Source organism: Oryzias melastigma, linkage group LG8 (genome assembly GCF_002922805.2).
Source record: "Oryzias melastigma strain HK-1 linkage group LG8, ASM292280v2, whole genome shotgun sequence".
Lineage (NCBI taxonomy): Eukaryota > Metazoa > Chordata > Actinopteri > Beloniformes > Adrianichthyidae > Oryzias > Oryzias melastigma.
The window spans coordinates 9,876,276-9,890,999 of record NC_050519.1 but is presented as its reverse complement, the minus strand read 5'-3'; the positions used below and the strand labels follow the sequence as shown (position 1 = coordinate 9,890,999).

Genomic DNA, 14,724 nt, shown 5'->3' with positions numbered 1-14,724 from the left:
GAAAGGCATTGAAGAAGGCCTTTATATCTCTGAATTGTTTCCAATGTGTGTGGAAAAACGTGCCTCTACACTTAAGCAGTGTGTACCCCCCCTGATATCACCAAATCCCCCCCCAACTAATATATTTTGATTGAACCCGACCTTCTTGATTAGTGTCTGACTTCAAATATGGGATAATTAGGATCAAATTTACCCAGATCCACTGCCAAGAACACTAAATCCCCACCAAAGCTGCCAATTCAGTGGTGGTGGGTGGGGGTCTACATACTATAAGGTCTGCGTTGATGATATAGTCCAACATCCATGCGTTATATTTTATTTTTAACCAATGAAGAATAGCTGCAGCTAACAGCGTTTTGGAAAGCTGAACCTCTCTTGCAATCCCACACAAATACATGTTAAAAAATGGGGTGTAAGAAATACTGTGTAATTACTTCACCTGACAGGTGTGAACCCTCTAAAGAGTTAGAATTCACAGCTAAGTCTCTACATTTTCCAGAAGTACCAGAAATGTGGATCCATGTTTTTCTTTGTGGAGTGAGATCCAAATGATCATATATTAACAGGATGAATTACTCTGCTTCAATACAAGATCTCACCTCGTGGGGTCTCGATGATCCATAGAAAGGTGAGGACTCAGCCCAGAACTACACCAGAGGAGCCGGTTAATGACCCGAAAAGAGCTGGGACCACAGTTTCCGAGGTGGTGATACATAGACGTCATGGTTTGAAATTATGCTGAGAGCTCCCCAGTTTAAACCAGCATATGCCTGTCTTAAATTTGCCAATGACCAGATGATCCAGACGAGTCATGGGAGAAAGTCACGTGTTTTGGGTCTTAATTTCACTGGAGGAAGAAGAATGATGATCCCTAGAACAGCATCCCTACAGTGAAGCATGGGGGTGGTAGCATCATAATTTAGGATGTTTTTGGATGGCTACACTAAGAGAATGACCGCTGCAATGTATTACAAGAGGAACAAACCTTCATCCCACAGTTAGAGTATTGAAGATGGATCATGTCTGGGTCTTCCAACAGCAGGATAACCGTGGCTCCATAAGAAGAAAATCAGGGTTCTGGAGAAGAAACCCCCGATCAGCTGATGGAGTGTGTTACGTCATGTAGTGCTATAGTGTCAGAGAAGCCTCTAATTTTGTACCAGTCATGGTTCTGAACTCAACAAAAGCATTAAAAAAAATTTTTGTTTTCTGTTGTTAATTAGAAATACTAATTGCATATTTTAAAAGTGGTCTGTGTCTGTGTAAGTAAATGTTTTTTGGCCTTCAAAAGTCTCACTTCAATCATCTTTTGATTCATTCTAAAAGCGTTCCCAGTGATCTTTTTAATTATGTTTGTGCTGTTTTATCAACAAATAATCAGTGTTGTTTTCTAGAACATAGTTTCTGCAGAACGGCAGTATTTCTATGGAAATTATACTGAGTTGTGGCCGGGACTATTGATGTGGAAGGAAGCCCGCCCTTATTTCCCATGATCCAATATTTTAACATACTTTCTTTACTTTATTCTGAGCATTAACATGAGATACAGTAAAGAACAATACACTGTATATCATTTTTTTTAATGGAGGGGTTTACAAAAGTAAAAAACAAAAGGGCAAATGGTGTGTAAATGTCTGTTTTGAACAATTAATTTAAAGAAATTTCAAATTTCATTGCTGATTTAGTTTTTTGCATGCTTTCCCACTAGCTTACAGCCCCAACCTAACATAACTGGTGTAACAAAAATGACAAGGAGTTTGGAGTTTTCCAGCCATACAGTTTTGAGCCAGAAACCAAACAAGGAAAATAAAGATGTATCTATTTGTTTGGAAGTGGATGCATAAGAATGCAGAATGACTTACGTGTCGCTTCTACAAGCTTTTTTTTTTTTAAAAATAAGTTTAATAACGCATATTGTTTTTTTCAAATAAAAAAATAATTTTTTAATGTTAATTTACATAATATGCTGTATATCCTCCATTATAAGGAAAAAATCCACAAAGATGCATTAAAACACAAAAAAAACCCACAATTTTCAGCAGAGTAACTCTTTTTCCCCTTCGTGTACTTTATTACTTGGATTAAAAAATATTGATTTTGTGAATTCACAGTTTATCTCACATGGCGGGAAAAACACACATTTTGATTGTTGAATTTTAAAACTTCGTTTATTCCAGTAAACTGAAATAATCCAATTTAAAGCAATATTTACAAAACAAACATAACCTAAATTCTACACGCCTTATTTTTTCCACGCTTTTGGCGCACACGAACGGAGTGGCGCTTTCGTTCCAGCCCAGGACTGCAAATTCCACCTTAAAAAACCTCCCGCGAACGAAACTTTTACGCAGAAACCCCGTCGGTCCACCTTAAGCGCACACGCAAACGCAGGAGGCGTACAGCGAGGTTTCCGCTTCTCTGGGGCTCGGACCGCGGCTCGCGAAAGCCTCCGTGTGTAACGTTCAAGCCTGACGCACCGAAGCACGAGAACGAGGCGAGACGCGAACGCGCGAGCGCAGGAGGGAGAAAAAAAATGTCTGAACCCAAGTACCGCGAGTGGATTCTGGACACTATCGACTCGCTGCGGTCTCGGAAAGCCCGGCCGGACTTGGAAAGGATTTGCCGAATGGTCCGGAGACGACACGGGTCCGAGCCTGACCGAACCTGTGCAGAACTAGAGAAACTAATCCAGGAACAAACCGTGCTGAAAGTTAACTACAAGGGCTCTATTTCCTACCGAAACGCCGCTAAGGTCCAGCGGCGGAGCAGAAAAAAGGACGATGCTTCGTTAACAACGGCTGCGAGGAGGAGCGCGGTGGAAGAAGCCAGTCATTCCGACCTGAGCAACGGGGACAGCGCTTTCGGTACCGTGGACCAGGACGACGAGGATTTGGAGGTGTGTGGAGATTTCCGCGCGGGGGTCACGTTTGACGTGCTTTCGTGTTATTGTCATGTCACAGCGCTGCATTCACAGGTGCAGGCAAACATGCGCGTTTGGTTAAAAAAAGGAAATAAAAGAGAAAAGACGAGAGAAGGTGAAATGCTTTTATCTTGTTTGGACGCGGGGAGTGGTGAGGGGAGTGATTTGCAAGTGCACCCAAAACTGCCGCAGACGGGGAGCGGCGGTTGGACCTCGCTCGAGCGCTGCCGACGAGAAGAAAGGAAGGTGCGCGTGCGGTGCAAGTCTGCCTCTTTTCACTCGTGTGTCGCAAAGCGCGTGACAAAAACCTCCCCGGGACTCAAGAAGCAAAGTTGCTTTGTTCTGCCCGACCGCAACAAGCACAGTCTCCATATTAGCGGCAGAAAGCGCGTTTCAAGCCCCAAACTCGGCGTTTAGCAAAGCGGAGACGAAAAGAGTTAGCCCGGAAGAGGAGCGGACGGCCTTTCAAAATAAAAGCGTTCGAGCCGACTCAATAATAACGGCTTTTATTTTTCAAAGACGTGTCTGGAAATGCTTATTTTGATCGCGGCTGACTTATCAACGTGGGAGTGGGTGAGGGGGAAAAAAGTCTCGAACACCGCGGATGTAGGAGAATGGTGGGGGGACGATGGGACATTTTGGTTTTCCATGGTGTTATCCCTGGAAAGCGAGTTCAGCTGCACGCGCGGTGTCACCGAGTCACGTGAACACGCACATTTTTTTTTCATAGCGACGCCTGGATTTTACGCGCTGCAGATGTACTTCAAAATATGCCCCCATTTGTCCCATAAACAACTGTCAACTGCGCCGCAATCGCCCCCAAAGTGCCGACAGTCCCGGTTTGGTTCGTAGGTTCGGGTTCGAACCAGCGATCTTTGGCGCGATGGGGGACTAGCGACGCAGTGCATAAAGTCGAACCTGTGGTTCCATTGTCGGACACCCCGCCAAAGCCGGTCACGTCCAACGCGTTCAGTGGCGTTGTAGCTTCTCTGCGTCCCGAGCAGCTCATCCATCCCCGTTCGACGTCTTTGAAATGTTTGCGGCTGTCACGTAAAACACAAACGATGTAAAGAAATACACAAAAGCCGGCGGCGGGGAACTAAACACAAAAGCGATCGCAAAACTGTTCGCTCGGCGCTAGATGGCGGATGCGCCTGTCCGATTTGGGTTAAGCTGAGATCAAATTGAATTTGTGCTCCGCAAGGCGTGTGTTGCTACCGAATGAATGTACTCGGTTACTTTACACAAAGACTTTGTTTCGATAACCTTGCGGTTTTAGGTTTTTTATTAGAAAAAAATCGGCGTGTCCGATGATAGACTCATTTGCGGTCCTCATCTGGGGGTCGCTTCTACTGTAAACCGCTGATCCGTTACAGAGTCAAAAGTAGACGGAGCATCGGGGCGGCCGGCCGGGCTGCTGCGCTGCGCCGCTCCGCTCGTCGACTTCACGCACGGCTTTTGTCGGCTCCGCCGCGCCGCTGCTCGGCCCGGGGACGCGCTCTGTTAAAGCGCCACAGACACAATGGCGAGGGCTTTGCCGGGAGTCGCAACTCTATGCGCACTTTGGAGAAAATTTGAGGGGAAGAAAGAAAGCGAGCAGGAAAAGCTCTCGTCGGCCCCGCATGTGCTTTTCAGTGTCAATAAATCAACTGATCAACAAGGCCGCTTGGAGACGGGCTCGCCGCGAGTGGATCCGCAGATTTTAGTGAGGCAAAAGCGTGACAAATGAAGGCACGTCGGATCAGATGGCGCTGTTTTTGTGACCGTGTCACGGTGAAAGTTGTTCAATTCCACACAAGCGGCGCTTTTGTCGGGCGCGGGGCGGGCTTTGGTGCGCTCCGCTGCTGCGTCCTGAGCACGCAGCCGCACACAAGGTAATTTTTCACCCAGGGGCGCCGTCGACTAAACCTCCGCCCATGCTGAAAGGGAACCAGTGCATTCGGCGAAACTAGTTACATTCAGACTGGCGACGCTGCGTTCGCGGGGAACTGCGCGGAGGCGCGTTTGCGGCGCCAGTTTTTTTTTTCCTTCCATTTCTGCTGCGTAAACACGCGGAAAGGCAACGCCGCGCTCAAATTGCGACATGTGTTTCCTCCACAGATAATCACTCATGACAGCATCATATAAAGTGAAATGTTTTTTTTACATGTTAACCCCCCCAAAAACAAACAAATAAACAAAAAACATGTGATGCGCTCGTGTCCGACAGGCGGACACTTCCATGGCTATGGACACAGACAGTAATCCAGATGAGGAGGGGGCCGAGGAGAGCCAGGACGGCCAAGACAAATCCTCTCCCAGCCGCACTCCCGAGGAGCCCCCCGTGCACCGCGCGCCCGCGCAGGCGGCGTCTGCCCCCTGCTCCCCCTCCGGCACCCGCCCTGGCCCCGCGTGCAGCTCGGGTCAGGACTATGCCACTTTCCAGAAGGCCAGCCAGAGGCCCAACTCCTTGCCCCCCTCCAGCCCCAGGGCCCTCGCTCACAATGACTGGGCTTATGATCCTGCAGCGTGCCCAGTGGAGCGCCAGCACCCAGGAATGCAGAGAGACAAAGGTATTCACACTGCTAAACACAGGATTACGCGCGCACTGTGCATTATGGATCTGTAATATTGTTTTATGAGCCAGCCTATACTTAGCTTTGCAGTGACTATGAGGAAGCAATGGGGGCTTTCAACCAACTACATGATTAATTGCTGGTATTGGCTTGACAGTAGAAGTGGAGTTAATGTATCCTAGAGCTGCAGGAGAAAATAATGCATTTTCAAACCCACCCGTGTTAGCTTGGCTCTTGGTAATTGGTTGCTTTAAACTAGTTATATTGGGTTAATGAACAGCTCCCTTGTAAGAGCATCATTTTCATGTTATTGGACTAATTTTTTCATGTAGAACCATAATTGGGCTGGAATGAGAAGCGAGCAGCCAGTAAAGACGATCTTGTTGACTCTGTTTGCAGCAGAAATGAAGCCAGTGGTCAACGCCGGAACTACCACCCCCTGTGACTTAAACAACGTCAAGAAAAACGACGGAGACAAGTTAGAGGACGGCGGGCTCTCGTCCGACCAGCTGGTACCGGACTCTGCAGCGAGACCGGTAACTGTCCGGCAAATCCCCTTTGATCCCCTCCCTCTACAATTCCATCTTTGATTTTTTTTTTTTTGTTTTTTTTAGGATGAGATCAGAACCGTCTCTGATGGAAGACCACAAACATTATCTCTGCCGTCCGAGAACTGTAAGTATGTCTGTAGATTCATCCGGATCATGTTATTGTCAGGATTCTGTTCGTAGGGGAGCTGAGCTTTAAAAGGTTGATCTAGGAAACATTTGCTGCTAATCAGAACAGCTTCTACTCGGATTAGCAGTGAAACATCTCCTGGATCAACCTTTTAAAGTCCAGCTGCCTTAAGGATCAGAATCCTGCCAGAACTTTTTTTACTTCTAACCTGCTTATTTTTTTTCCAATCTGGAGGGTTCGGACTCAATTAAAAAAAAAACTAAATTACAGGAATGTGGATGTATATATTGCTAGGTTTGATCTTACTTAAGATTCACTTTTAGAAATTAAAATTTGAAGACATAATACTGTTTTATTAAAGACCCAGTCAAATGAAAGTGATGTTTTTAACAGGTTCTTGAAGTATTTTTTTTTCTTGATGGAGGATACATGTCAAATAATTTAAGATTAAAACTGCATTTCTGAGTATTTCTTTATTAAAATTGTAATGGATTATGAGCAGATCTTTGTTTTTCTCGTCTGAGCTGGAATCTGGATCAAACTGTACAACAGGATAGCTCTGGTTTTGCTAGCTGCTAATGTTAGCTTAAGGTTGTGAGGGGCTGTAAACTAGCAGAAGAGAGCGTAAACTAAGAGATGATGGGAAATCAGTGGAGGCTTACTTCCACACCAACGGTCCCACCCACAACTTGGAGTCAAATTTTCTGCCGATCTGCAGAAATGATGTCACAGAAAACAACAGTTTTTGTGATTTTTGTCTAAAAATTGCATAATTATTATTAAAAGACCACGGGGAAGGCTTAGAAAAGGTGATTGGAGTAGGACTTTAAAGGTTTATGTGTTCTCAACAGAGATCGGAGAACTTTAAAAACTGGTCAAATACCTTTCGTCCTTTACTAAAGTGCAAAATATAGTTTTACACATTATTGACTGCAGTTCTAATATCCAAGAAAATAATAAGCAACAATTTTGGAGAAAAGGATAAAAAAATCAATTAATTCATGAAATCGAGGGAATTATTTTTCTTCAAAGTAGTATATTTCAAGGAAGACTGATTTTAAAATTTAGATTTTTATTTATGAAAGTTCTACAATTTTTGTGTTTAAAATTCTAGTTATGTCAGGCAAAGTATCATTTTTGATGGATATTTTTTTTTTTAAATTGATATTTGATTGAATTGAACAAACCCTTAATCAAATCATGAGCTTTAAAACCTTTAAGTCCCACTCCAATCACCTTTTGATCTTTTATAAATGTGTTCCCAGTGGTCTTTTAATCATGATTATGCTGTTTTTCTTTTTGGTCACATAATAATTAAAAAAAATTGTCATTTTCTGGGACATCATTTCTACAGAGGGGCAGGAGTTTGCCTCTCAGTTGTGGGCTGTAAGCCTGCCCACACTTCCTATCATCCTTTTGTTTACACTCTCCCGGTATCTTACAGCCCCAACCTAAAATTACCGGTGCAACAAAAATGGCGAGAAATATTGGAGCTATGCAGTTGAACAGTTTTGAACCAGATGCCATGATTGTAGTTTTTACAAAAACTACAAGTTTTTTCAAATTACATTTTTTGTCTACTCCTGATTCATAATAATTTGAACAAAGAAATACTCAGAAATACCACTTTAAGATTAATTTTCTTTACATACATGTACTTTATCATGAGAAAAATGTTACAAGAACATGTTAGAAACACCAAAAACATGATTTTAGTGGGTCTTTAATGGAATTGTTTCAGGATTTGACATTGATGAGCTTTTATAAACTTGTTCTGGATCTGGATTGCAGCAAGAGTCGACAGTGGTCCAATAATCTACCTTTTTTTAATAAAAATCTGTCATATCTGGATCTTGAATGGAAAAAATAACTTTAAAAAGTAAACCAACAACTAATCTGCAGTTCATTCATTCATTCAGTGATTTTTGAAGAAAACGTAATTTTCGAATCTCTATCATATTTGTATCCTCAGCATACGTCCTCTTTGCTTCAATCACGTTTCTAAGAAACAGAAATGACCAAAGAATGTCTTTTTTTGACTCACCCATCTTTCTTTCCCCCCAAGGCACATTTAAGAAGATAGACATATCCCTCAAACCAGCTGAAGATGGTCTTCTAAACGGCACAGGCGAGGAAATGTAAGTATCCTGGAGCCAATCAGTCTGTCTCAACTGCCCTCCACGGTGGTTTGATCCACCTGTTAGCATTTATTTTCAGAGATTGTTGCGATAGTTTTTTTTATTAACCCTGTTTTTTAATGATAAAAATGTGAACTATAGTAATAATAATTGACGGAAGCTGGATGTTAAAACACACTTAACTCCCAGCCAGCTTGTCTTCCTGCCTCAGCTCAGCCCCTGAACATGTTTGTCCACGTCTTTGGCAGGTGATCTTTGTTCAATCACACAGGGCACGGAAGGACTAGGAAATACCACTCCGTGGCACATTTCCCTCAGAGCTTGAGCTGAGATTGCTGGTTCTGATTCCTTTTTTATTTGATCTTCCTCCAGCTCGTTGAAAAAGGAGAAGATGAGCCAGAACTTGTTGCAGTGGACTGTAGCAGATGTGGCCAGTTACTTCTCAGCTGCAGGATTTCCGGAGCAGGCCGTGGCCTTCCGAACACAGGTGAGAGCGCCTCTGCAAACCTGGGAGACGAGACTACGCACAGAAAATAGTTTCAAGTTGCAGTTAACTAAAGTAATTTAAAAACATTTGAGTGTCAGTGCTTCCATAGAAAAGTGCTGCTAATCCAGTATAATCCCGTATATCAGGAGGTGTTATCACCTCTCTAGAAGCAGATGTCTTCACTGTTTAATGCCTTGAGGCACTCAGGTGTGTGTTAAACACATTGTCAGTGAGAAGAGACTTCATCTGCCATCCTAAAAGAGGCAAAAGCTGTCGCTCATTGATTAGCCAAGGGTTTAAATGCCATTTAGAAACCTTTTGGGGTCCATCAGTCATCTCTCACGGTTGCTAAATTTTCCTCTAACGCAGGTCAGGCTACAGTTTGGATTATTTCACTTAAAATTCAAACAATAGCTTTTTTTTTTGGAAAGCTTAAACATGAAGAAGGCATCTCTGGAAGAAGTTTTGTGGTAAAGTGGAGATGTATTCACCAGGTTTGCACACTATAGTTGCTATTTTCTGGTCCATTCTTCCATGCAGATCTTCTCGAGAGCTTTGATGTTTTGGGGCTGTCGCTGTGCAGCACAAACTTTAACACAATCCACAGAATCTCTGTTGGATTGAAGTCTACAGAGTGGCTCGCTAGACTACCCCAGAGCCTTGAAGTGCTTTAACGTACTTGCTCCTTTGTTGCCAGGGCGTTGTGTTTGTCCTGCTTCAAGATCCAGACATGTTTCATCCTCAGGTCTTTCACTGATAGGAGGATTTTGCCCCGAATCTCTCTATATATGAATGGATTGATCCTTTCCTTCATATGGCTAAATCATCCTTCACAGAAAAGCAACCCCAAAGCATTATACTCCCACCCCCATGCTTCACAGTGGGTTCCTGTGAAGCAATTTAGCATTCTTCCTCCCTAAACATGACTATTTATACCTTCCACAGATAAACAACTTAAATACAGGCAATAACAGGTACAGATAGTAACAATTATTGCTTGTTTTGGCTTTAAATACTCATTGTCTGTGTCGTTATACAAATAAAGCTTTAAAAATCAAACAATATGATTTCCTAGACTATTTTTTATTTTCAGTCTCTCATTGAAGTGCATCTATAATGAACATTACAAACCTTTCTCCTCTTTTTGAAAGGGACAATTTTCAAATTCTGAGACCTACAAATACTCCTCAGTTTCTGGTAAATGGACATACTGTGTTCACCTAGTTGACCATGAAGTCTTCTGCATACCAAAGTGTTTAAGCATCAAATGGGAGATAATCTATTGAAAAGCATCTTTTTTAGAGTGGGTCATGCAGGTCACTGATCCCAAACACCCGCACATCCACAAAACAAGCTTCAAGACGCACTCTTGTGGCATTTTTCTCATAATGGAGGACATTTATATTAAGAAAATTAAGATTGAGATGTGATTTTTGGTTATTTATTTATTCAAATAGTTATGAATCAGGAGCAGACAAAAAAAATCAGTTTGAAAAAGATCGTATTTGTGACATAGAAAATATGCTGGGCGGGCCTTTAAGCCCCAACTTACAAACAAATAGATCCACGAATGTCTTCGTTTTCCTTGTCTGAGCTAAAATCTGGCTCAAAGCTGTATGTCTGGATAGCTTCAATCTTGCTCGCCATTTTTGTTGCACCAGTAACAGTAGATTGGAGTTGTGAGGGACTGTAAGCTAGTGGGAGAGAATGTAAACAGAGGGCTCTCTAACGATGAGGGGAAGTGAGGGTGGAGTTGCTCCATACCAGTAGTCCTGCCTGCAACTCGGAGGGGAATTTCAAGTGAACTCCTGCTGCTCTGCAGGAACTATGTCCTAGAAAGCAACACCTTTTTTGGCTAAAAAAATCGAAATTGAAAGAAGGAAATAAAACTGTCTAGACGTGAGTCTGACCTAAACAGCTGTTACAGACCCTAACAGAAATCTGCATCAATGAATGTATGGGACAGATTGTCACTTTTATTAATTTTGAGAGAAACTATGACCGTCAGCACTTTAACGGAAGTTTTGATGAAACTTTGAAGCCACTAAAACAGAGGTCATCAACCTGAGGCTCCAGAGCCACGTGTGGCTCTTTTACCCAACCATACGGGCTCACTGGTTGGAAAAAAATAAAATAATGGTAATTTAAAAAGTACTAAATTAGCATTGATTTCATTTAGATTAGCTAAGTTTATACATTTATGGCTGAGGTGCACCTAGAAGTAAGATAAACTCAGTTTTTACATCCCTGCTGACGTCACACTGCCCTCTTTTCTCAACACTTTGCTCAGAATCAATAGATTTCAAGCAAATATCTAATGTATAACAAGATAAAATGTCATTTTTTGTCTCGAGTTGTTCGAAACCTTTCATAGGAGTGTATTAGCTCCACTTGGGTGATCCTGTCCGGCACATTGCATCTTTTATTTTGAAAGGACTTCATGCAAACTTCTGTCAAAAGTAAAAAAAAAAAAAATAAATTTTTTAGAAAAAATCCCTGTTTATCTTTACATTTTTTTTTTATTTAATAAAAAACATATATATTATAAAGGCAACAAATCAAAGCAGTGTCAAATTTTCCTTAAGGTAAAATAAGACTTTGTGGCTCCAACTTGATCAGTAAGAAAAAGGCTCTGGGCTCTTTTACTCCAAAAGGTTGCAGACTCCTGTACTAAAACGATGTCACTGAAAAGTAAAGGTACTTTACCTAAAGTACCTTTTCTCTCCCTAACAGGAAATTGACGGGAAGTCCCTCCTCCTGATGCAGCGCAGCGACGTGCTGACCGGCCTGTCCATCCGACTCGGCCCCGCCCTCAAAATCTACGAGCGACACGTGAAGGTGTTGCAGAGGACCCACTTTCTGGAATGTGAGAACATCTGAGGCGGCAGACGGCCGCTGCACTGACTCAAACTTTGAAGCAGTCCCTTTCCTGTCTGGATTCTACCACCCACATGCGTTCATATGTAGGGGCAGGTGTGGAGGGAGGGAGGGGGTGGGCAGGCTGCGGTGGAATTCACCTTCACTGTGAGAACGACCAGAAACTATAAGACTGTCATCCTACCTCTCATTGTGGTCTTTGCTTTTTCAAATGTTTTTTTGAATTTAACCTCCGTGGCCCCGTTAGTCGGAGGAGAAGCGGCTGCAGGTGAAGCGTGGAGCAGCAGCGGCGGCTTCCCTGCAATATCTGAACCAGCTAATGACGCTGCAGAGAGGAGTTGTCACGAGTTGTGTTCAGCTCTAAAACTTTAAGTCATGCAAAAATGTAAAGCACATCAGTTGTATGTTTAGCTTCTTTTTTTTTCCTTTTTAGAAGTGGATTCAAATGTTTTCTACGTGATAACTACGTTAGACTGTAAATGTGTAAAGAGTTCGATTCCTCACCTGTCATTCCTTCAGTAGCTGCTGCTGTGGATGTCGTCCAGGACTTCACACGGCGCCCCCTGATGCTGTCTTAAGTTAAAGATTGTGGTCCAACAATGTTATCACATTTTGGAAAATTATTCCAGAAACTTAAAATATGCAGCCTGATTAAATATGCTTTTATAAACGAACAAATTAACTAAAAATGAAAAAACAAAAAACATTGTTGAAACTAAGTGTACCCTTGTAAATTCTGTATAGCTGCTCAGCATCCGTTAATGAAGCAGACACATCTATGAATGCAATATTGTATCTTTACCTCTGTTTACAAGTGTCTGGTCTGGCTTTGTGTTTTGATCCATCCACTTGAATTGTAACATTCCACATTGTGTTGTCCTCATCTTCACTGTATTTCCTGACCTTTTTATCTGTAGTTCAGAGACTTCTTCCAGATCTGCAAATAAAACTCGCGTCTCTGTTTACTTGTTTTATCATTTATTGATCCTGAATTATCTGCAAAAACGTTTTTCTTTTGTAGCTCCAGTTTTATCTGATGGTAAAATGTTTTCCTCACAGAAGGATTTTCAATTAACATTTTTCAGGCTTAATCCACAGGTTCAGACTCACAAAACATAATTTTCTCCGTTAAAGGGTCACCTGGGGAAACGATTGCATGGATTGTGTGACCTGGAGCATCGTCTGCTCCTGGTCAGAACCCAGTTTGGGTCTGCTGGTAATCTCAGTGCCGCCTGCCAAAGCTATGAAAATGATCAAACAAGCAACTCGGCTCTGAACATCTGTCAACTCAAGAAAGAAAGTAGCAAAATATAAACATTTCACATTCTTATTTTTTTCGTCTAGATAGCAATAAGTAAGACTTTGTTTATTTCACCGTCCTCGTTTGATCGTCCTACAGTCATTCCAACACATGGAAAAGCCCATTATCGACCTCAGAGCGTGCCGCGTTCCAGGGTGTAGGATCGTCCCAATTTTTTTTTCCTTACAGGAGGAAGGGCAGTATGGAGGAGCGGAGTGTGGGATAATCTCTAAACTCCTTCAAGTAGCTGCGGTGCTTCCCTTTAGCCCATACAGTCATCTGGATGAAGGCCACGAGGGTGAAAAACGCCACAGGCACACACTGGGTCATCACTGTGAAGCCAATCCAGGAGCCCAGCTGTGAGCAGCAAACAGGAGAAGACATTACCTGCTGTGACCACTAGGTGGCGGCAAAAGCAAATGTATTGCACAAAAAAAATACACTTCAATGTCAGTGACCTCTGTCCTGTGCACAAATTTATACTCTGCTGACTAAAAATAAATATGTTCATTTAAATTTCTCTTAAATCCACCAAAAACTACAATTCCCAGAGATCGAGGCCTTCAGATTTATCATTGAAAAACCACAAATGTCCTCTGGAGATACCAAAAAGTGGTTGTCCTCTATGGAGGAAAAATGTCTATTACTGGTAACAGCAAATTATTATTTTTTCCTTTAACAAAAAGAAAATACATCTTAAAATGAACAGGAAAAAAATGAGTTATAGATTACTTACTTCATACGTGTAATTGGGACATGAAACCAGCCAAAAAATCCAGGTGAAGGGGTTTTTTGTTGGATAAGGAATCTTCTTGACCTTTGAACCTAAAAAGAAAAAAATCTCTTAAATTAACATTTATTTTATTTAATTAAAATTACAAGAATGAGTCCATAATACATATCTTGTAACTACCTGGTTGCTTCAGGTTACGGAGCACAACATGGATAGAAAAATTCCCCACTTGACAAAACTAAAGGAACAAAGGTGTCCGAAAATCAGCTCCCCCACTCCAGCAAGCTTTATATCAGGAATTGTGATCTTACTGAGCACCGAACTTACCAAGAAAATGTAAAGACCTGCGTTCACCTGCTGCTGTCCGTATGCTGTTGTCGTAAAGGAAAGACTTAAGATATCAGCTTCAAGAGATGAGCTAAAGCGAGTACAGCGGAGATCAGCACTTACAGGGAGTGGTGTAAAGCGGATGGTTGATGTAATACGCCATCCAAGCTGCGGAGCACCAGTAATAGCCACAGTTCTGGAACAGAAAGTGGGACTATAATAAGTCAAAGTGTCTGGATGAGGCTCCGTGGAGATCTGGCTCAGCTTTAAGAGGCCGGAAGCCAAATGACGAATCAGTTCACCTTAAAAATGTTTCTGAGGGGCATGGTCCCGTGAGATATACGATGGACGAACAGAGTCTCCAGAATCCTTTTGATGTAGTGGAAGGAGTGACACATGCAGGCCAAGCTGTGACAGAGGGAGAAGCAAACACAGAATGATAAGGAGTAATAAACATCTCTCTGGTGGAGTCAGCTGAGCAGATCTGAGAAATCCAGGTGACACTCACTGCACCACCCAGTGCTTGCTGCTGGTGAAGTCGTATTTTGGAGAGTATATGAAGGGAAGGCGGAAGTAGAACATTAAGTAGAGGATGAGTGGACCAACACATTCGGCGAGGAAAACCTGAAGAAAAACACATTGTTTATTTTAAATAAAGAGAAACTAGCAGACTAATTTTGAATATTTTTTTACTAAAAGTGTTTAAAAC

The 14,724-nt window shown here is 42.4% G+C and overlaps 2 protein-coding genes across 3 annotated transcripts in view; one reads left to right on the top strand and one right to left on the bottom strand.

The window, feature by feature from the left end:
* Positions 1-2,316: 2,316 nt before the first annotated feature.
* On the top strand, positions 2,317-12,620 carry samd1a (sterile alpha motif domain containing 1a). Of its 2 annotated transcripts, none has more exons than XM_024272847.2 (7): positions 2,317-2,896; positions 5,130-5,472; positions 5,878-6,011; positions 6,090-6,150; positions 8,219-8,291; positions 8,664-8,778; positions 11,512-12,620. In XM_024272847.2, the coding sequence occupies exons 1-7, from the start codon at positions 2,534-2,536 to the stop codon at positions 11,656-11,658; spliced, it is 1,236 nt and encodes a 411-aa protein (XP_024128615.1). In that variant the 5' UTR covers positions 2,317-2,533; the 3' UTR covers positions 11,659-12,620. The 2 variants fall into 2 exon arrangements, with proteins under 2 accessions (XP_024128615.1, XP_024128614.1); XM_024272846.2 differs by having other exon boundaries at positions 2,321-2,896; positions 5,875-6,011.
* The window catches only part of tecra (trans-2,3-enoyl-CoA reductase a), a 5,727-nt gene continuing 3,616 nt past the window's right edge, over positions 12,614-14,724 (bottom strand). The window contains exons 5-11 of the mRNA XM_024272848.2: positions 14,524-14,639; positions 14,318-14,423; positions 14,139-14,211; positions 14,016-14,059; positions 13,869-13,926; positions 13,692-13,780; positions 12,614-13,312 (exon numbers count right to left, since the gene is read on the bottom strand). Of these exons, the coding sequence (XP_024128616.1) occupies positions 13,139-13,312; positions 13,692-13,780; positions 13,869-13,926; positions 14,016-14,059; positions 14,139-14,211; positions 14,318-14,423; positions 14,524-14,639 (660 nt within the window). The 3' untranslated portion in view covers positions 12,614-13,138. The remainder of the gene's footprint in view (positions 13,313-13,691; positions 13,781-13,868; positions 13,927-14,015; positions 14,060-14,138; positions 14,212-14,317; positions 14,424-14,523; positions 14,640-14,724) is intronic.